Source organism: Melanerpes formicivorus, unplaced genomic scaffold (genome assembly GCF_026170545.1).
Source record: "Melanerpes formicivorus ecotype bairdi unplaced genomic scaffold, bMelFor1.0.p_v2 SCAF_8, whole genome shotgun sequence".
NCBI lineage: Eukaryota > Metazoa > Chordata > Aves > Piciformes > Picidae > Melanerpes > Melanerpes formicivorus.
The window spans coordinates 15,370,001-15,393,098 of record NW_027142360.1 but is presented as its reverse complement, the minus strand read 5'-3'; the positions used below and the strand labels follow the sequence as shown (position 1 = coordinate 15,393,098).

Here is a 23,098-nt window from a genome sequence, read left to right as displayed (position 1 = left end):
AAAATCTCCAAAGAGCCGTATTTCAAAAGGTCAAACCAGTTCTCATTAGGGGATGAACTGCAAATTCTGTGTTGAAGCAGCTACAAAGGCAGAGTGTGATGGAGCAGTCTGAGTTGTAGGAAGTGTGGTAAGCTGCTGTCCTTTATCAGTGATTATATTAATAAATAACAGGCCTTGTGATGCCTTTCACATCAGCTTGTGTTTCAAATGTATCCTCCTGGCAAATGGGATCATAATCCAAAAAAGCACTTCCTAAAACACAGAAGGAGAGCAAAAAATCTCCAGGGAGAAAGATATCAGAAATATGCTTCATGGGAATATTGTTACACTCTTCTCAGTGGGCAGGTAAAGCCTGGGAAATTTTTATCCTCAGTGCTGTTCAGGCTTCCATGGGATCAATTCTTTCCCTGCTGCCTGAAGATGCTCTCAGGCATACCTTGCTAAGAATTAATTTTGCTCATCCTCATGATTTGAGAAAAAAAAAAGATCTATTTTGCTCATTTTCTCATAGGAATCATGGAGTGCCATTCTTGTGGCACTGCTTTGCAGACAGTCAGAACGAAATTTCTGTATTGTGCCCCTTCTGTTCAGTGTTAACCATGTGTGTATGTGCTTTATTGGGCAAGGGACAGAAGATTTTTCAGTCATGTTAAACCACTTTTAGGATCTTTTCCCAATTAAATGCAAAATGCAATTTTGGTTTCTCTTTGACACACCCAAGTAGTTGCAAATATGAGACTTGTATTACCAGTGTAATTTTAGCTGAGAGCAGGCCAGTAAAAAGCTCTAAATCTAAAGGTAATTTTAGAGCTTCAGATGAGATGGGAGAGCAGTCACTGGGGCAATAGAAACTGAAATATTTGTTGTGAAAACACAGTGCATCTCTTTATGGCCCTTTTTTGTTAACAAGCTGGGTATCTGCAGTCCACTTGGAGCCCACAAATAAAAATAATTAAATATTTTTCTGTTGCAGCATTAGGGAAATGCAGACAATTTATTGCATTTCTGAGACAGACTGGGAGCTGGGATTCTGTAGGGGCCTTGTTTGACAAACCCTGAGGCTGGCCAAAGCATTTGGGACTGTTTAAAAAAGGGCTAAACCTGGGCCCTGAACTGCTATAAATTGCATAGACCTGTCTTTGACCCTCTCCACAATAGTCCAAATGGAGGAGTTTCGCAGAAGTCCTCTCTGCCACTGCTTTGCTGCCTCTTATATAAATGGCTTATTAGCATTCTGCTGAGCATTTGACCCCACAGTAATTTGGTCACCACTTGGGTGTCCAGCATGATCCCATAAATGCTGCTGTTTCACTTAGAGACAAATCAATATTTATTACTGATCAGCCCACGTTTTCTCCTCAGACCTTCACAGAGGCCCAGTGTTGCAACAGCTTGCCCTAGCAATTCATTAATGGCTGTGCAGGCAGACAGCGAGTCTGGCGAATGGGCTGGAGGAGAATGCTGCAAACAAAATAGGGGATAGATTTAGCCAGGGGGTAATTTGATTTGATCTTTTAAATAGTTGCTGGGAGGGCTGGAGATAGCCTCCTGGCACAACACAGCTAGGCAGAAGACCTAGTAGCCTTTTTGTGTCCTGTTCCCTAATGCAAGGTCTATATGGACTTGGTGCCCACCCCAGAGCTGTGTACAGGAACTTCAATCCATTTTTCCATGAGAGTTGAGAAGGCTCAAGGCTTTCCAGAACCCAACTTAACATAAACTATGCTGGTGCAAATAGCACTAAGCATCCTTTAGGGTCACATTCTTCCATTTTCATCCATCTCTGTGAGCTTCTCTCTCTTACCACTGGTGCTTGGGGCAAGGATGAGATCCTCTGAAAACAGGTACTTATTGGTACCTATGGGAGCTGCATGAGTAGAAGATAAGTAGTTGCTCCTGTGTACATATAAAACAAACCACCCATATCTATGCTTGGGACCTGCATCAGCCTGGGAGCCAGTCTGTCCCAGAGTTCATCATGAGCTGTACTCGGGGGATCTTGAGAACAAAATGTGTTTAATGAAAGTAAGTGACTAGTATATATTCTTTTCTCCCTTCTTGAAGCCGCTATGATTCATATCCTGCTCACCTAGCCCTTTCTCATTCAAAGCAGCAAAACTCTACAGACATCGCTGCTGAAATCCACTGCAAACTTCAGCCACCACCTGTCTGTGCAGCTCAGACCCTTCAGGTCATGGTGTGTCCCTGAGAACAGTGGTTATTGGCTCAAATAACAGCTTTTGCTGTGAATCTGCTAGACAGCTTTTTCTCCCAATGCCCAATCACAAAATACTTACCAGTGCGTCTCACCCCAGGTTGAAAGTGAGGTGGCTGAAGTGCAGCCGTGAAGTGATTTCCTGAACAGCACACAAGGCTCAGTGGCAGAGATAGGAGATAGAATAGGTGCCTGGCTGCCCATATAGAAATTAGGGGCAGAATGGGTGTGCTCATGCTTGGCATGGTGTGAGTAGTGACTCCTCCCTAGGACTCAGATACACCTTTTTTCATTCATCCCCTATGACTAGTTTTAACTCACGGGGTGGGAGGTACAGGAAGGTTGCTAGCATCAAGGTATTTCTAGAGAAACTAGAGAGATGAGCGGTACTGCCAGCAGTAAAGTAATTTCGAGAAGATTTTCCTGGGACTGCTGCCGCCATCTAGTGACTTTATCAGGCCTGCTTTCTAGGGCAGCAGCTCGAAAAGGAGGGGGAACAAAACCTGCATATGCTGGGGAGGAGAAGGGGAAGGACATCCCGGAGCACTGCTGAGCCGCTGGTCGGGGTCTGTGCAGCTCGGTTAGCCCGGGACCAGCCCGGCACCAGCCCTTGGCTGTCAGTCGTCAGCTGCCTGCTCTCCTTGGCCGGGTTGAAACAAATCTGAGGGCTCCCAGTGGGAGCGCTGGATGCAGCCAGGTGGCAGTGCTTCGGGTCAGGGGGAACGAGCATTCTGCGTGGGGCTGAGCTGCAGCCACACAAAGTGCGTCCTTTAAATGTGCTGCTACTGCTCTTTGCCCCTTCGGGGCTTTAGGAAATTCAGTACCTCTGTGTTGTTAAGCTCAGCAGAAAGCAAAGCTGAATAGTCCTGGAGACAGTGATCCTCTTATCCTATAGGTGGTCCATCAGGTCTGGGACGAGCCACACCAGCAAGGCACTGCAGGGAGCTCATGTGGCAGCTGCAAAGCTGGAGATGCTGTTCACTTTGCACAAACTGCAAAATTAGGCAGGGACGTATGGCTGAATGGCAGTCCTCCCAGCTGAGCAGAGGGACACACAGGGCAACGAGGTGCTTTTCGAGCACTAAGGACGTGATGCCCATTTGTGCAAGAGTCACTAAAAACTCTGAATGTTTTGTTGACAGACTGTTGAGATGCCCTGGGCCAGGACCAGCAGGTTTTTGTGAGATACTAGCCTTGAAATCCATCTTGCTGACTTGTACTCAGTGTAAGGAGCATATGGGACATGATTGCATGGCTCAAGCATCTAGTACATGCTCAGATGGAGGTTTTGTGCCCTATCATTAGAACAAGTGTGGAAAAACTGGAAGCAGTGCAGAGAGAAGTGATGAGAGTGCTCAAAGACAGCCCACGGTTTCTGTGCTTGAAATACACAGGCAGCCTCATCCAGGAAGATAGGTGGTAGATGGAGGATCTGACAGGGAGTTATAAAATCCTAGGTGGCCTGGAGAAGGTGAATAACAACAAATTATATTTGTATGCAGGAATCAACATAAAATGAAATAACCAGGTTTAAAACAAAAGGGAGTATTTTTCCATATTGCCTGTAAAGAACTGATAGAACTAAGTGCTGCAGAGTTTCTTGGAGATGGATGCATACATGGGATCAAAGAGCAATTAGTTTTATTTGTGAGTTCATCATCACAGGCTATTCAGTCATGGCTGTAGCATCTGACTTAAGCAGAAGGGAAGGGAAAGAAAAGGGAAAAAAAGAAAAAAGTCAGCTAGGTCAAAGGGCCAAAAATGTAAGACGAGGCAGCAGAAAGGATATTAATTAAATATTAAGTGAATTACTACATTGTTGTATAAATATTGCAGTAATCCAATGCCTATCTGAGGTATTAGCATATAATTCATTATTTTATTTTAGCATCCTTGGTGGCCTTAAATGAGGACACCAAGTAGCTCCTAGAAAGAGATTTTGAGAGGGTCAAATAATCCTGTATCCTGCTTGTCATGGGGTTTCTTGCTGTTCCTCTGAAATGGCTTATTCTGTGCTGTGAATGGAAGGATACTCTGGAAAAATTCCTACATTTTGGTAAGCCAAGAGGCCAGAATAATCAAAAGAAAAGCATAAACATTACAAGGCAGCTCTGCACCAAGCACTAGACCTTCTTGATGCTCTATATTCTTCTAAAAGTGCAGAACAGCCACAAATTCAAGACAACTTGTAGGATTTGTTCTTATACTACAAGGAAAGACCATTACTGTCCAAAGAAATTAGCCCCTTGCTTATATTTCTTTATGTTTATGGTAAAAAGATGGAAAGACCAGAAGGTGGCCCCAAACCAATGAATGGAGAAGTATACCAGTCTCTGTTTCTTTTCTGTTTTCCAGTACCATGGTTTCCAAGGAGCATCGAGGAGCTGGACAGGTTTGCCAATCAAATCCTAAGTTATGGAGCAGAACTGGATGCTGATCATCCTGTAAGAAACAGAGCTTTATGTTTTTAACATGCTTTTAGTTATTGGGACAGGTGTTCTGGTCATTTACATTTGCTCTGCTTTAGGACAGATCTAGTAGACTAGGTCTCACATATCTAGAGTTAGAATCAGCTCAGTCCCTGGTGATGAAGTAAATCAGGCCAAAGGCTGCTTTAATTTGAGCAAACATCAGGGGACCTTGGAATTCATAGTGATCATTAGAATACAGGGCTACCACAAAGACACCTCTGATTTTCCCAGGTGGTGCTGATGTGGTGACTTCAGACTCATTTTGTGAATCACTAGTAACAAAAACTTCAGAAGCAACACACAATAGCCCAGAGACAGGAATACTGGGTTTTGTTTTGGCTTTTTTATCTTTGATTATGGTTGTTAAATCTGACATGATTCTTGTATGGTGAAACGCAACAAAACACAAGATCCTTGTTTCAAAACGTTTGTGGTTTAAATGGTAGGGTCAGAAAGTTTTGTTCGTTGGATTAGCTGCTAAAATATATATATATATATTATTTGGCAGTTTTTCAGCATATACAAGAATACTTTCTGCCTCTATTCTGTCTCCAAGCAAACAACAACTTGTTTTCGTTTGTCAAAACACACTGAGTTCCATGCAGTGCAACAGAAATTGCTGCTATTAGTTTAATTGAGATAGGGCGATTATAAATAAATCACATGCAGTGCAACAAAAATTGCTGCTATTAGTTTAATTGAGATGGGGTGATTAGTCATTCACTACCTATTGCTTAATTTGAAATGTGTTATGTATCATGTACAATGATTCATGATGTTCAGTGTGGTCATATGAAAGGCAGAATGAAAGGAGATACACTGAGTCAATAGCCCCCTTGTGTGTCATGCAGGAATAGACCAAGATTGTATTTGAAAAAAGAATACAGAACAAAAAAGATACTGAAAGGAGCGAAGCATCTCTGCTCTAGCTTCTAGAATTAGTTAGTGAGCAGTTTATGCCTTAGAAAGGAAACCCAGCTGCTGGGGTAAATAGGTGTGGAAGTACACAGAGTGCATGAAAAAAGGGGGAAATTAAAGGAGCCTGTGTTTTCAGTAGTTAAGTGTTATGGGATTTAATCACAAAACCCTCTATGCCAGGTTAGTCTGGGGCAGTGCATTTTTAGGCCATTGGCTGTCTCTTTCTGACTCATGTTCTTAGATTTCCACTTGACTTCAGGGGCCTCCTGTACTTGGTTGTGTTTCATGGCCCCTCAATCCTTTAGTGTCATGCACCACTGAGAGATACATTCATGAAATGCTGCAGTACCCAGTGGATTGTTGCTATTTGCCCTACATAAAGGTGTCCTAACTTGGAAGAACATTTCTCCACTCTTAGGCCTGAGGAACATTTTGTCTAAATAGAAGGCACACTGTGATAAGAGAATCATTATTCTAGATGAAGGTTTAGAGACTATATTTCTTTTTCCTAGTTTTATTGGTAATTAGCTGCAAAGGTCAGTCTCCTAACCACAAGGTCTATTAGACATTCTCTGGAGCAATTAAATCCCTTCAGGTGGTTGAATGTGTAGTGCAATAAGGCTTTTTGGGTTGCCAAATGCCTACTGTTCTTCTAACAGCTTGAAAACAAGCACCTTTAAGAGTGGTTCATGCTGAAAATCCACCTAGAAATTCTGATTGAGTGGATGAGTGTGTTTCTCTAATGTATTTTAGCTCTGCTTCTCTAGATAAGCCCATCTGTCCAGGAAGTAGAACAAGCTTCATGACAAACCAGAAGGACATGGTATCTGAGCACTGGTATTTCTGTATATTGCTCTTGTGGGAGCACCTTGCTGTAAAGGAGCATGCTTTCTTTTTTTAGCAAGTGGAAATGAAGAAATGAAGGCATTTGGGCAGAGAGAGCTGGACTCTGAATGGCTGCTCTGTTGTCCACTTCAAACCAGGAAGGAGCAGTGTCCTGTGTGAACGGAGTCAAGCAGTGTGGAGGCAGCTTCCTGCATCGCCCTCCTGCACTTCTTGGACTGCACCAATCACTCCCAAGGGTGCTCAGTGAGAGGAAGGCTGTTCACCATCTGCATTTATGCAAGGACTGACCATTACTGTTTCTTTTTAGGGGTTCAAAGATCCTGTGTATCGAGCTCGGAGGAAGGAGTTTGCAGACATTGCCTACAACTACAGACAGTGAGTTCTCAGTGTGTGGGCAGAAACCAAGCCCACATTTCCTGCCCTCTCCTAGGGCTATTACTCTGATGGCAATTCCTGGTTTTCCACAAGCATCCTCTTGTTGCTGGGTTCTCTGATGGCTGTTGTTGGCTTCTCTGAAGGCTGTTGTTGGTGTTTAAATCTTCCTGTTCACCATTTATCCACAAATCACAGTAAAACAAAAGTAAATTGTTCCAGGCACACATTCAAAACAGAGTGTCACCTCTCTTCTTTCCCCACAACACCCCTCTTCTCCTGCTTTGTTGTCTAATTGAGCAGAGACTTCATTGCTACTACAAAGACCTGAGCACTGAATAAAGCTGCTTCTGGTATTCTCCCCATTAAAGCAGGGCTGGGGGAGGAGTGCCTATCATTTACATTAAAGCAGGAGCTGCATGCGCTATTTAAATAATGAATAACTTATGGTTCTGATGCTAATCTAGTGCCTGATACTCTACTTTTATCATGTCTGACCCAGCTGCAATCAGCAATTTGAGCTCTTTATTTCTCAAGAAAAATAAATGGGGATGATAAATGCAGTTAGAACAGGCTTGCTTGATTCTTTTCAGTGATCAGATCTGGAGAAGATAAAATTCTGTTTCCAGCATCATTCATTTAGGTCAGCACTGTTGGGCCTGACTCTTACTGAGACTGGTAAAAATTGTGATTCCAAAGGATAAGGTAACATATGTTGTACAATTAGGGCTCCACTTTGTACAGGACTGCAAGGAAAGAATAGTCCCTGAGCCAAAGAGCTAATAATTGAATAAAAACAAAGACAAAATTGACTGATTGATAGAAAGTGAAAAAAAATCAGGTGAAAAAAGTCAGGAGCCCAGTTAGAAAATTTGGGTAAGACTTTGTGGCCAGATGTGGATGGATCTAATGTCTGTTAATAGGTATCCTACTGAATGTTTACCTTTCCAGCATAGTGGATAGTAAATTCTGTCTCTAGCTTGCAGGCTTTCACCAAATCCTACCCTTCTTGCAACCCACCCTCTCTACACACAGATGGAAGAGAAAGTAACACACACAAAAATACCTCTGGGTTGAGATAGAGTTTAATGAGATGATAAGATGCACAACTACATTAGAGTATTTGCAGAAAAATGCAGAAGCAGCAGCTGAAGCCAGAGACTTCCTCCCACCCCCTGATCCCCTGCCATCCCCGAGGAAAAGCCAACACTTTAACCCTGGAAACAGCAAGCAGAACCAGAAGAGGAAGCCTCTCATGTTACAATCTGAACTTCATGCCCCATGATTCTTTGCTCTAGCCAGCACTTTGATTTTGAAGCTGGCATGACAGGATCATGGTATTGAATTTCAGCAGCAGATTCAACTCAACCCATGACAAAATAAAACAAAAACCATGTTTGTTAACCACTGCATCCTTTAAGATTCAAAGCAAAACCATTTTAGGAAGGTGAAAACATCATATTCCAAGGTGTAATTTCTTAATATTTGATTTGTTAACCCATCCTTGGGCACATTGGAAACAGATCCTATACAGACCAGGACCCATGCCCCAAAAGAACCTTTTTATGTCAAGTTTTTTTGGAATTTCATTAGATATAGTAACAGAGCTGGGCTTCTGGGACTCATGGAATGGAGGTGTGTGGGGTTTGTGACTGGCCATTGATTCAAGAAGGCTCAGATGAATTTATGATGTCTTTGCCCTGGGTGTTATACTGGGCAGACATGCCTTTCAGGGTCTACAGCAGGGAGGAGAGGTCAAAGGGGTGTCTCCAGCATGGGAGGATAGGGAACTAGGCAGAAAACAAGAGGAGAGGGACAAAGTTATCAGGCTTCATGTGAAGCATCTAAAAAGGTAAATGTACTTTGCTTGTGATGGTACTACCCAGCTACAAAGGTGAGGTGGGTCTGTGATTGCTTGACTTGTACCTTTCTTCCTGCTGTCAATTTCAGCTTCTGTGTTCACTCTTTTGCATTTATTTTGTCCTCTTTCTCCCTACTGTTGCCCTCTCTGTCTTTGCTCTTTTGCCTTCTCTCTCAATACATTTATCCATTGGTTTAATTGAATGCTTAATTTCCATGACTTTTAGTTTGCCTTTTCCCTCTGCCTGCCTTTACTTCTGGCCCAGTTAATCCCTGAAATTTTTAAACTGGAATTTGCAAGGTTTTTAAGCCATAGGTTCCCCCTTGTAGCCCGGAAAGGTAGCTGAGGATTACTTAGGAGTGCTATAGTGACAACAATCCACCAGCAATCCTCATAATTCACTATGATGTTTAAAGCTCCACAGATCAAGGAGGGTTGATACAGGGAGACAGAAAAAGATGGTGCTCCAGAGAAGCTGCCCTGAGGCTCAAGGCAAAAATGAGGGTGTGGGAGATAGTAGGGTGTCATCAAGAGTTTAACAATGGGTCTCTGAGGCTTAGAAAGCTCCAGCATTATTCCAGCAGTGATGTTAACCCTATTAACTTACTTAAAAACTCTTTGATTTTTCAAAGCTGCTGGATTCACCTATGGACCTATCATTATTACTAAAGAATTGACTGTTCACAGGAGGCCAAGCTACATTGCTTGTGATTGTCTAATTCCCGCTAGTTTCAACATGAGCTAAGCATATGGAGGCCTAAGGGTGAGATTTGACTCAAAACTACTCATTATAATTATAAAAAGTTAAGCTGGCTGAAGTCTGCATCTTTTACAACACAATGCATAGATAGATCAGAATTTCTCTGCTCCTCTAAGAAACAGAGTTTTCTGGAGCTGATAGTTTCCCTCTTGTAACCAAAACAAGTAATGTAATGTGCATTAGGGCATGAAATACCACAGCTGCTGCATATCTGAAAATGAAAATAAATTGAAACCAACAGCCAGCAAATATTTCTAGAACAACATTTTGATAAGACAAGTAAGCACCAATTTGCTTTTACCACAATAATGCAAGGCCAGTATCTCATCTGAGGTCAATAGATTCCTTCCCAGCTTGTGCCTAAGGACAAGTGAGTCTTTTTGCACCTGCATGTCAGGCATAATGCACCTCCTCTTCTGCACCAGCTGCTCCTGACCAGTTCATGTAAAGCTCCTGAATATGATGCTGCTGGCATAGAACATTTTCTCTGTTACTCCTATGGAAAGTATCCATTTTCTTTTCAGTGGCCAACCTATTCCTCGAGTCACCTACACAGAAGAAGAAAAGAAAACATGGGGTACTGTCTTTAGGGAACTGAAGAGCCTCTATCCAACTCATGCTTGTTATGAACACAACCACGTGTTCCCACTACTGGAGAAGTACTGTGGCTACCGGGAGGACAACATTCCCCAACTTGAAGATATTTCAAAATTCTTGCAGAGTAAGTTTCAAGCATATAAAAGCTCCAAGTCAAATGAAAGGCCTCAGTTCTTTCTAGGGGTGGTGCTTCCAGAGATGCAAAAGCAGTCCCTAAATTATCACAGGCTCTCTATGGTGCTTAGGCACATCACTTAGCCTGTGTCCCAGGCCCCTATCTAAAGCTTCCAGGGGTACAATGGTACAGATGCTCAGATACTGTGGTGGTGGTGGTGTACATGGGTAGAAAATACCTTACTCTTCCACGGTTCAACTCTCTTTAACATAAGGAGAGCAAAGAAAACAATCAACAAACTTTTCTCGCTCTGACAAGGCCAGAAAAGGATAAATCAAACACGCTAGATATTTTTAAGATGTCATTTTATTTTCATCCTTTCAGGCTGCACTGGATTTCGCCTGCGTCCTGTTGCAGGCTTGCTCTCCTCTCGGGATTTCTTGGCTGGGCTGGCGTTCCGAGTGTTCCACTCTACGCAGTATATTCGCCATGCATCCAAACCCATGTACACGCCAGAGCCGTAAGTACTTTGGTGTAGAAAGTGTGCAGAGTTACAACAGGATAACAGCAGGGTCAGCCCAGCTGATAACAACCATGTGGAACTCTGGAGCCCTGCTGGGAACAGAGCTAATGAAGAACAGCCAAGTGGCTTCTCTCTTCTGAGTATAATTTTAGACTTCTGTTGAACTAGCTGCATCCTCTCCTGGAAGTTCTTATGGGACAGATGAGACAGTTTTGCTACTGCAGGAATGCTTATGTGGAGGCTTGGGTACAAGAGGGCAGTGTACTAAGGCATTTAGCTAAGCTATTAGCACCCAAACATTGGTGTGAATTCTAGTGCAGGAATGACTCAACATGTTGCAAGCAAGCTTCTGGCAGCAAGACAGAGGAAGCCAGATCACCAGTCCTTTCTCTTTTTCAGTTTTATGCTGTAATGTTTCTCTCTCTCCCTGTTCCATTGTCCTTTCTCACCATTTTCAAAATGGTTTTCTTTCTCTGCTTCATACTGCTGCAATTCTTCCTTCCCTCACCATTTCTTTGCTTCCTACTTCTTCTTACAACTTCCTTTTCACCTTCATTTGTCTATCCCTCATTCTTCTGCTCACCTCATTCTCATCCTGCACAGACACAGGCTGAAATGTCTTCCGCAGACTCCTGGGAGTATCTTATCTCTCTCCCCTTTCCATCTCAGCAAATCACTTCTCAGACTTTGAAAACTCTAGCTGTCCCTGTGTGGGTTCTTCCCCAAATACACCTGAATAGAATAGAATAGAATTAATCAGGTTGGAAAAAAACTTTTAGATCATTGAGTCCAACCTATCATCCAACACCATCTAATCAACTAAACTATGGCACCAAGCACCCCAGCTAGTTTCTTCCTAAACACCTCCAATGATGGTGACTCCACCACCTCCCTGGGCAGCCCATTCCAATGGCCAATCACTCTTTCTGTGGAGAACTTCTTCCTAACATCCAGCCTCAACCTCCCCTGGTGCAGCTTGAGACTGTGTCCTCTTGTTCTGGTGCTGGCTGCCTGGGAGAAGAGACCAACTCCCACCTGTATACAACCTCCCTTCAGGTAGTTGTAGACAGCAATAAGGTCTCCCCTGAGCCTCCTCTTCTCCAGGCTAAACAATCCCAGCTCCCTCAGCCTCTCCTCATAGGGCTTGTGAAGCTGTCCAGCTGCCAGCTTCAACTTGTGATGAAACTAGTCATGCCTGAGGAAGCATGAGATTCTACCTCTCAGTGGGAGTCTGTGGGCCTGAAGAAAGACTGGAGTTAAGCTCTTGGGGCGTGTGTTGACATCATAGTGAATTGTCTAAGTACCCTGAACTTCATCTAAAGGGATTTCTTATCCTTGAGACTGAAAAGTCTGTGTTCCCTTTGGTGGGGCGATTTCTTTCTTGGCTTTTCTAAGCTGGCTTGGCAGTTGAAGGGATGGTTTTCTTCGATAAGGAAAAACAAATAGTGTATCATTCTTCACCTGAGGAATATATGATAATAAAAGCACTGAAAACCATGGATTGTAAAAGCATTTCTATCACAAGAATAATTTTAGAGCAAAATGTTTTCCTGTTGAGCCTTAAACATTATTTGCTGGTAGGAGAAAAAGCATTGCACTCTTGACTATCTTCATCCAACACTGCAAGTAATTCAAATGTCATGTTTTTCTGCAGCGATATTTGTCATGAGCTACTAGGACATGTGCCTCTTTTTGCTGACCCCAGTTTTGCTCAGTTTTCCCAGGTAAGTTACTTAGTGCTTATATTATTAATAAAATTGAACACATCACAGACTAGGATGAGCCAAAACCTATGAAGCATGGGGTGGATTCATCTTTAAGAATACTGTTGTAAGAGTGGCTAAGGCTCATTTATTTATTTATTGCTTGAAACCTTGACACAAATCACTTAGATGAACTCATACATTCAAACTCCAAATGTCATGTAAGCTGTTTTTTACAGGCAAATCCACTGAGAAGCCATCATCTAAAAAACTTTTTGTAGATGTTGATCTTTCTCAGCATCATGAATCAGATGAATTATTGCAAATGTTAGGGAAAGTGGAGATTTTGTTTTGTTTTCTATTGAAGCCACAGTGGAAGCTGAGAAAAGTGAGGAACTGTCTCAGCTGAAAGCATGGCAGAAGGCTAGAAAGGAGTCTTTGGTAGTGTTAATGTCACTGGAAAAGAAGCCAAACCTCAGTGAAGGAATAAACTTTTGTCTGTGTCTTACCAGAAAACATGAAAAGACAAAGAGAGATTGGTCAGTCACTCAGTCAGCCAGTCAGTCAGGAAGCTGAAAAAAACAGATTTGAAGTAACATCCTGTTCAAAAGATGAAAATCAAGTTAATGGAGGTAGTAAGCACTCAGTATTGCCCTCAGCCTCTGCCCTTTCCCAAAACCAAGGTTTCCTTCAAGAGAAGCTCTACAGTACCTTGGCGTGTTAGAATTTGAGTTGGTGATGACTGCTTCCATGGTCTTGGGGTGTGTGTGCGTGCATGGCATTCTAATGTTCACACTGCATGGTCCTCACTGAAGCAAGCTGAGAAAGGTACCTGGGTATATACAGTATTGTGTAGCTGTTTTCTGAATTCAGTTATTGCTGCCTCCCAGGAAAGTCTCCATCAGCTCCCAAGTTATGAATAAGCTCTTTCAAATCATACTCTCTCATTCAGAAAAAAACCCAACCTCATTCAAGGCTCCAGGAAAAAGTCCTGAAATTAGGGCCTATCAATACAAAATTAAATATTTAGTGTAGGAGAAGGGCTGTTTTTTGGATATCATTGGATGTTTAGTCTTTGACTCAGAAAGAATGTAAACATCTTGTGACTGAGGAGAAGAAACTGGGCAGAATTTGGTTGGATGTGTGAAAATACTGTTTTGTTATCTTAGTCTATTGTATGCCTTAATTACACGCATGCCAGTAGAAAATAACCAATTAAGATGTGACACATGTGCCTTCTGATAGACTCTATAACTTTGCTGTATAACATAGAAACATCTTTTCTTGCTTACATCTTGTCCTGGAAGCTGTGCCTAGGGTGGTCAAAGACCTGTACAACAACAAATGCTGATCCACGACAACAACCCTATATTACAACAATTTAAGGCATATAGGTGTGAGGGATCTGCCTCCTTAGGACCATATAATTTTCTCAGTTGTGGACTGTAGACTTGATCAAAAGCCTGTCAAAGCAAGAGGAAAGTTTTATTTGACTTCACTGGGCTTTGTACCAGGCGTAAAGGATCATGCCTTGTAAATGTCACTTGGACAAGACCTTTTCATTTCTGGAGAAATTTATGGTTTAAAGTTGATGCTGCATGATAGGAACATGTCCTGTAAACATTTGTGTGTGGTAGTAAGTGATGGTAACATTTAAAATGTGAGAAATTACGTAAGACAAGACAGGAAGAATGTTTGCAATAAACAACTGGAAGAATAATGGTTTATTGTTACAGGAAATTGGACTGGCATCTCTGGGAGCTCCAGATGATTTCATCGAGAAACTTGCCACGGTAATTTAATAAGCGAGGGATCAATTTTCCAAAGCACCCTGTGTTGTCTTAATTCTGCTGCCACTGAAGTCACTGATAGAACTCCCATAGAGCTGAATGGGAACAGAGTGAAGTCTATGATTGGAGAACCCCACCCTGAAGCAGTTGCATTAAAGGAAAATAGCTTTGACACTCTGTATTCGAAGTGACAGATTTGATTAAACACAGAAGCGCAGACAAGATTTCCTGCAGCACAAACATATTGGGCAAGAAGAGATGACATGTTACTACATCCCCACAGGAAACTGTAGGAGGCAATTTCAGTAGCTGTTCTACCTGCAAGTGCCTCTTCCATCCTGCCAGTCAGATAATGTACTCTGCAACCAGTGAGGCTCATCTGGATCCTACTTTGAGATTACTGAGATCCAGCGTCGCAAACTTCAAATAAAACCAAGTATATGCCAACAAGATGAGCATTCTTAGCACCAGCACATGTGGGCAAAGCATTGCACCATCTTTGTACCTTCTGACAGATGAGATAGTTCTTCTGAGCCAGAGATGATATCTCTTTAAAAGCACAGACTAAGTAGTTAGGCAAGACCACACACTATCTTCCTTCAATATTGCTCTAGCAGCCTCTTTTGCCCTCTCTTTCTGCTGCAGCTAGACACCCTCTTTATGAAACAGGAGACAAGCTTCTATCAGCTGAGGTTGAAACTTCAAAGGTTTTGGCCAGCCAAAATGAAATTTTGTTGCTATAGTTTCATTGTCTGTGCTGTGCTAACAAATGTAAGCACATTAAAAAACAAATGCATTGTCAGGGAACTCAACTGATTTGCTGGCATACTGAAGCACTGAGCCCCTTTCACAGGAGAAGAATTCCAGTCTGTGGGGACATTTATTGTATTTATACAGTAGATACTTGACACATGGCAACATTTCAAATAGAAATGCAGACTCCACATATATTCAAATCAGTGATGTGCACCTACTCGTTTTGATGGAGGAATTACGTTTCTGTCTAATTTTTCTGCTAGGTGTATTGGTTTACAGTGGAGTTTGGACTGTGTAAGGAAGGCGATTCACTGAAGGCATACGGCGCAGGGCTGCTGTCATCATTTGGAGAGCTGCAGGTGTGTTCTATAAGCCAACATTCCAAAGATGTTTATAATTGCTTAAATTTCACTTCAGAATGTCTTCATATCCTTATTTTGACTTCATACTCTGTGCATAGAAGTAGCATGAAATGTTGCGCTTCACTGAAGATCTCTAATAAATGTGTCAGTGTATATACACACAGGGAACTCATACCTGATTCTTTCCTAGTGACACTGTCATTGTATTCCACGGGAGCAACTATTTCCTGTCTGAAACTGGGTGGCATTCAGTAGCTCCATATTTCTTTCACAGCCAATTCAAGCATTTTTTAATAGCAATAAATTTATTACCTTTTTGCTTGTAGTATTGTTTATCAAGTGAACCTGAGATTCAGCCTCTTGCCCTGGAGAAGACTTCTGTGCAGAAGTATCCTGTTACAGAGTTCCAGCCTGTCTACTATGTTGCTGAAAGTTTTAAAGATGCAAAAGAAAAGCTAAGGTAACCCAGCCATCCCAAAGAAGACCCAGTTTCTTCTCCACTGCCAATACAATGCTGCCCATTGACTTACAAGGTTTTGGATTGACAGTAATGTTTTGAGAGGCATTACATAAAGCTGTGCAATACCCAGAGACTAACCGGTTGTTACACTCAAAATCTTGCTATAGGCAGTAAGACATCATGCATGAAGCAAAGAATTTGTAGTCAGAATTTAATGTGTACAACCCAAATGCAACAAAAAATATTAGTCCAGTTGCAATGATACTAAAGCTTAGAGGCAAAGCTAACTAATTAGTGCGAAACAAATCTCTTTAACAATAGTAGAGTTAAAAATTCTTACACAAAGTATCTCTTGAGTATCTACTTTTTTTGCTTTGGTAATGTTCACTCTTTCTTTTTTGTGTTAACAGTTTCAGCCTGGTGGGGGCAGGGGGGTCGGGGAGGAGCAGTCATGGAATTGTGAAGTAATCAGCATCTTGAGGGCTTCAGATCAGGGCCATGATGATAATGAATGGAGTTTCTTCTTTGTTGTGAGGAGATGGATGATGTTGATAATTCCTTTCTTCCTCCTCAGCCCAAGGTTTCCATAAGGCCATTTTAATGTATTCTAACATGCTTTACATCTTGCTCTTTCTACACTGGTCTGCATCTCTGTGTTACTTGACTTTACTATTTATGTTAAATATTTTTGTTTGTCCCTTTTGCTTCCTCTAAAGCTGTTGGTTTGTATTTCTCTTAGCTCCTAAGTTTGTTTTGCTGTGACTTAACTGACCATCAGGGAGTTGCTGATAGCCCAGAACCACCAGCATCATCCTATGCATGCACCTTTGAGGCCTCTATTCCATGATCAGTACTTCAGAATCAGACTTCATCTCACTATGTACAGTGTAACTACTTGCTATTCCTGCCTATATAAAATTGTTAACAGCAGGCAATTTAGCACACAATTATTCAGAATTAAGCAAAACTAAAACAAATTAGGTAATAACTACATGGTCATTAGACAATTGTTACTACAGTTTAACAAAACTCCAAGCAAGCCTAATAACCCCAGTCAGGAGGCCTCTGTGGTTAGCTTAGTACAGAGCCTCCAGTTTGTTACCAGCAGTGTGTTTACAAGACTACAGGGCTACACAGCAAATCTTTCAGTCATCTGTGACTCAAATACAGATTCCGTTCCAGTTCAACAGATGGTCCAGGTTCATTTCTGGTTCTTGAAACAGGAATGTCTCAGACTATGTTTAGCGTTCAGCTTGGGTTCCATCTCACAACAGTATTTCTATTTCTGTTTAAAAAACACCACTGTATTCCTGGATGCTGGCCAAGCCACTGGGGGTCAGCCTTGGTTCAGACTCAACAAATCTTTCACTTGGAGATGCCGCACAGGGAGTCGTGTCAGACGTAGAGTCTTTTCTCTCTTTCCCGTTCACAGATAAACACATACTGAGACCCAAGATATTCTGCACCCCTAGGCTCCCCAGCTCCAAGGGCTTCCTAGCTACCTCCTCTGCTGCTTTCTCAGTCCCTGTAAACCTGCAGCATCTCCTTCTGCCCTTTTTTCTGATGTAATACCTGAGAAAGATGGCCTTCTCTTCTGGTTTGTGCTATTAACAGCCCGCACACAGTTTCTGTTTCCTCTCTATACTTCCTTAACTGTGTAGCAATTTCCTTGAGAACGTGGAAGATGCTGCCTTACTCTATATGAGCTGTCTTGGAGCTTCCTTTATTTGTTTCAATGACCAAATTGAAAAAGTGGTTAAATTGAAACAGGGGTGGGTCCAGTGCCTGTGTTTGTGGCTTGCACCTGGCTGTGTGTGTTTGTGTGCAATAGAAAGCTTCCCTGGAAAATTATTCTGAGGCTGACGTAAAATATTTCATTTTAAGGCATTCATCTTCTGATTAGGAACTTCAGCTGAGATTTAGGAAGACTGTCTTTTAACAAGGATTTCTCCTCTTATTAAAACTGGACTGATGGCACTGAAAACTTTCATCATAGCCAACATAATTGTTTTTCCATTGTCACACCTTGTGGCCTGCACAGAGTGAACTCTGTTTGAGACAATGGCCTTAGCTGGTAATAATCAGGAATAAACTGAAAGGCCAATGTGGAGGTGGCATCCAGCATATTCCACTGTTCTGGGCGTATGGGATTTACCATGCTGAGTCACAGTCTGTGTACTTCGGCTCCATAATCAGTTCCTTCGTGCTCTCCTTCCTCTTTCAGTGTGCAGTAATCTGAAGCAGATATATAAGCCAGTATCCTGCTGGGGTCTACATGGAGCATGGAACAATAGCTCTGACCGTCTCATCCCATTCAGAGTCCTCCATTCCACAGTTTTGTGGTTACGCAAATAAACGTTTTCCCAAGACCTAAAATCTTAATGCTTCTGCCATGGAATTAACTATTTTGCATCAGGGAAGCCTGTAAGGGGTAGCAAGAATGCTGCTTCACTCATTGACTATCCCCTATCTTTGCAATAATGTGGAGGCCACTACTAAATCCATGCCAGAAGTTAGCACTCTGCTTGCGTCTTGGTACGCCAGGATGGCATAGATGCATGACCTCATTTCCCCAGGAACTGCAGACTTGGATCAGAATTCCTGTATTTTACATTACTGAGAGGAAAATGAGGTTTTCATGTTTGGCAAATCCTAATAGCTACATAGTTGTCCTATAGTATGAGCAGTGTTGCCATGCCAATAGCATAATTAGTCCTGTTTGGTAAAAAGCAAAGGTGGCAAGGACGAATGCAGATTCAAGGGTGTGCAGAATGCTGTAGGTCTCAGATCATTTAGCTGGAATTTCAGTTATTTCCTCCAGCAGATTTTCTTATTCCCCTCACCAATAAATGCACACAACAAGAAAACAGCAAGCTACTGAAAAAAAAGGAGCTTTTCATGTTTGTATATGCTTTTGTGTTTTTGCCTCAGGAAATTTGCTCAAACAATTCCTCGTCCTTTCTCTGTTCGGTACAATCCCTACACCCAGAGGATTGAAGTCTTGGACAATGCAAAGCAGCTGAAGAACTTAGCTGACACTATCAATAGTAAGGAAAACCATAATTTTTACCTTGAATTCCTCAAAATTCAGATCAGAAATGGTAGCCACAAAACAGATTCTGTCTGGTGGCATTTAATGCTCTGATCCCAGCCAAGATAAAGCAGCACACATCTTTCTGGTGCAAAAATTGCTTTGTAGTTCTAGACAAGCTTCAAAACAGCATTTCCATCTGACTGTAGTTTGTTACATCTGAAATATCAAGTTTAGTGGAGGTGCTAGAAAAGGCCTTGTTATGGGTTCTGATGTATGTCAAGCTGTTCTCAGTAAGGAAGAAAAAGAAAAGTCTGTCTTTAATCACATTTCTAGCCTTTTCCTTCATACATTATCTACCTACCATTGGCTAGCCTGCTGAGAGCCAGCAAGCCCTGATCCTGTGAGCCATAGGTAAAGGGCTGACTGCAGACCTTACTCCAGTAACACCCTACTAAATGGGCAATCCAGCACTTCTTTGCTCACCTTATTCTTTCAGGGAATGGATTTAAAGGGTAAATAGATACAGGAGTGCTATAAATGGGCTAGCAGGTGGATTAACTGCTCTGATTTCCTTTGCAGGTGAGATGGGGATCCTTTGCAATGCCCTCCAGAAGATAAAATGAAGACTTCTCGTAACTTGCTAATCACTGGCTACTGACTAGAAGCCAGTCTTCATCTAGCCTCAGTTTATTATCCTCCTGTGTACTGCATAAATGCTTATGTTATGTATCTTAATTACTATAGATTAGCAGAGAAATAGACACCTTCAGGTGACCCTTGACTGTTTTGGCCTTCAAATACTAATCTATTTTTTCTCACAGATGCATAAAAATGACCTTAGTTCTGGGTATCTGGGAAAAACCTCCATATCTTTTGTGCCAAAGATTAGCAGGAGGTCTCCGCCATGCAGAGCTATAGTCAGTCTGCTGCAGCTGTGAGGTTGCATTACCACCCTGGACCCAGGAGCAGGGTGGCAATGCCTGACAGGCTAAGCCACCTTGCTTTCTCTCACAGTAATTCTCTCCTCAATCCCTCACATATTTGCAGGGTTCCCATGGAGTTCCAAATCCTAGGCATTTCAGGGGGTATACACTGCTTGGCCCTCTGTATCTCTGCTTTTACATAGAGCACTTCTATCCTGAAATATACTACGTCCCTCCCCCCTCCATATATGTGATGTTGCCGTTCATCCAAAGCACACCTGCTAGCAAAGAACACAGGCATGAACATGTCAGAGCCTTTCAATTTCTAGCGCACTGTATCTGTGGCTAGAGACCCTACCATAGCCATGGAAGACATGGTTAGCTTTGTACCAGTCTGAGTGCATTCAATATCAAACATGGTACCTTTCAAGATGGCTCCTGAGCCATGATACTTTTGGGAGTTTCCTTCCTTCTCCCACTTGAGCTTCAATCTCCCTTTCTCGGGAGTTTTGCTAAGCGTAGCTTGGCTGAGGCAGCAAATGAAACCAAGGTTGACTCCAGCTTAACTCATTGTCTCAGCCATGGAGAGAGAACTCTGCTGCTCAGGAAGCTATTTCTGTATGTTATCCACTAACTTTCACTGAAATCAATTAAATGCCCTTTTGCACTGGTTCACATTCTATAATGCCTCCCTGTCACTCCCTAGTTGAAGGAGGAAGAAGGTCATCATTTGTACATTGGAGTAGAACGAAAGAAAGCAAAGCAGAGCAGTATTTCTAGCTTGAAACAATTCTGCATCATGGTATTAACAGGTTTCAAGAGTCACATTTCTGTTAGAAGTTCCAGAGGATGGAGATGGATTTGAAAGTCCATGAATCTCATACCTACTATTGTACTACTCTTGTATTTATGGTTTAAAAATCAATGCAGCTTTAATGTAAGCATCAGCCTTTAGGAAGATAGAAAGTACAGCTGTTTCTATTGTATTTGTGAAAGGTAATAACATTAGTCTAAGGATACCAGCTGAAATCCTTTTCAGCAGACATGTACTTATGCAAAATGTGCTTTGAAGCAAGCTTTTTTATCTTTGCCTTTTTTTCTCTCATGACAATATCTGTGTAGATTTTTCAGTCCTGCTTGGCCTCTATTTTTAGCCCATATTTTTCTCTCTTAATATAAAAGGAGTCATAAGGTAACTATTCACCATTAAAAACCAGCTTCTTCTCAAGAGTGAAGACTTTCAAACTAATGCTCAGAGAGCTTTTCAAGTTCCTCTGCTTTTGGCTGTTGTTATGAATGACAGCAGCAGTAAATCTATAGTGATATTGAGAACCCAAGATTCGTGGTTGTCTTTTATGTGAGCTGGAATGGTTAAAGAGTATTGATGCCACATATCAGATCCTGTGTCCCTTTATGCAAGTTTAAATGGGCAATAATTCCAGCCAAATCAGTACAATGTAGCTTGACTGGGAGCAAGACTGAGAGATGACAAAAAACTAAATGCTCATTTTTTTTTTTAAAAGCAGAGGAAATCTACTGAAAGTAGAATTTCCTGCAGAACAAATTAGCCTGTGTATATGTGCTTCAAATAGTACCAAGAAGTTGCATTCTAAATAGGACTTCTTATTTCCATGCTTAATGAAATTTACAGTTGTGCAACAAAATGGTTTTTGGCATTATATGGCCAATGCAACTCCTCTTTGTAAGGTAACCACACAGGTCAATCAGAATTAAATACCTAGGCAGGTATATATATGCCCATCTGAAGCATATTCCAATGCAAAAAAGGCTCTTTTGCACTAGTCAACTATCATTCATCCAAACAAGCTCACGAAACTGATATCTTAAAAAAGGTATCTCTTGATTGGTGGAATTTGCCTATACATGTACAGCAAAACCTTGCTTGCTCTATCTTTGCATACTCTGTGTATCTTTGTATGCCTCTCTAATGTATCCCAAGCCAATATTTTAGGTAACCTTCCTCTCTTCTATGATCAGATTTCTTGATGTCTGCATCTCCAGCTCTGTTTCATGTGATCAAAGAAGCACCTTCATAAGGCCCTTTTCCTTTTCAGTGATCTTGGCCAAGGTCAGTGATGGTGCTGGAGAGAGAGTTTGTCAGCACTGCTTACACAGGGAAGTGGCCTCTTCTGGGTGTCTTTAAGATGCCTAGATCTGACATCACCTTTGGAGAAGGGACAGGTTATTCCTCAAAGGATGCAGAAATTATTGGAAAAAGCAATCAAGCACAGAAGGACCGTACAGGACTATGTTCTTTTAAAATGTGTCTCTTTGTCACTTCAAATTGTGCCAGCAGCTGTCAGAGAAGACTTTTTGATGTTCAAACATAACCATTTGAATTAATCTAAATAAACAAATATTAATGCTGTATCCCTCTGAAATGAATGGCTCATACATGGTGTAGATACCTGCAATGATAACAGGTCAAAAATGGGTAGGTTGTGGTGATTCAATATGGCCTTTTAAAGCACCCAGACTGCATGAGAGGGGAGTGAGACTACTCTTGGGTGGGAAAGCCTGACCTCCCGTTGGGAGAAGCTGCCTGTCCCCATTGGAAAGGCTGACACACTGTGCTCCAGTCCTTACATAGCACTCCTAGAGGACCCCAAAAGTGCTGAAAGCAGGACGCTAGGATGCCTGACCTTCTCATGCCCTTTCTTGGGCAGAGGAAACATTGTGCTGTTCTTGTCTCTGGAGAGCAAAATTTGGTTACACTGTCTTCAGGGAGAAGGCAAGAGCAGTATAGTACCACGGTGTGTGACCTAGCCAGGATCAGCTAAGGGGCACATCAGAAATGGCTCCATCTGCAAGGGGAGGACAGAGAGGTGGCCTTCTCTGTGGGCCAGCAAAACAACTTTCAGAGAGGTTTTAATACTCTGTAACTTGTGATATGAAGATATGGGTGCCCATAAAAAGAAACGTGATTGTGGATGTCAGGGGATGCCATGCCCTGAAAGAACCAAAGCTGAATTCCCCCTGAGCTTACCCTGCCAGCTCTGAGAAAGATGTGATCCTGGGCTTTTTGATAACGTACTTCACTGGAGATAAGATCATGACAGAAACAAATTGCAGAATTACTTAACCTGTACACAGCACTCTGCTCTTGAAGGGCTAGAGTAGAACAGGTCAGATCCTGTGGGCAGGGAAATCTCAGAAGCAGGACAAGAGCTTTAATTCTCTCTCAGGTCCCTGACACTGCCACAATTTTGTGTGTGCAGAGAGGACACTATTTGGCTTGGGTTAGGGTTTGGGGGAAGAGCCCCTTTGGTTCCCTGGGTGCATGGGCAGTGCAGAGAGGGTCCCAGGGAGGTAGGAGAAGGTGGGATGAAGGGCAGCATCAGACACTGTGCAAGACACTCCAGACTGGGGGA

General features: G+C 42.2%; 1 protein-coding gene across 1 annotated transcript in view; it reads left to right on the top strand.

Annotated features, from left to right (window-relative positions):
* The window catches only part of PAH (phenylalanine hydroxylase), a 38,048-nt gene extending 15,951 nt beyond the window's left edge, over positions 1-22,097 (top strand). Inside the window, exons 3-13 of the mRNA XM_068141747.1 lie at positions 2,065-2,197; positions 4,408-4,659; positions 6,758-6,825; positions 9,968-10,164; positions 10,540-10,675; positions 12,333-12,402; positions 14,118-14,174; positions 15,191-15,286; positions 15,616-15,749; positions 18,681-18,796; positions 19,363-22,097. Coding sequence (XP_067997848.1) covers positions 2,065-2,197; positions 4,408-4,659; positions 6,758-6,825; positions 9,968-10,164; positions 10,540-10,675; positions 12,333-12,402; positions 14,118-14,174; positions 15,191-15,286; positions 15,616-15,749; positions 18,681-18,796; positions 19,363-19,406 — 1,303 coding nt within the window. The 3' untranslated portion in view covers positions 19,407-22,097. The remainder of the gene's footprint in view (positions 1-2,064; positions 2,198-4,407; positions 4,660-6,757; positions 6,826-9,967; positions 10,165-10,539; positions 10,676-12,332; positions 12,403-14,117; positions 14,175-15,190; positions 15,287-15,615; positions 15,750-18,680; positions 18,797-19,362) is intronic.
* The last annotated feature ends 1,001 nt before the right edge of the window (positions 22,098-23,098 follow it).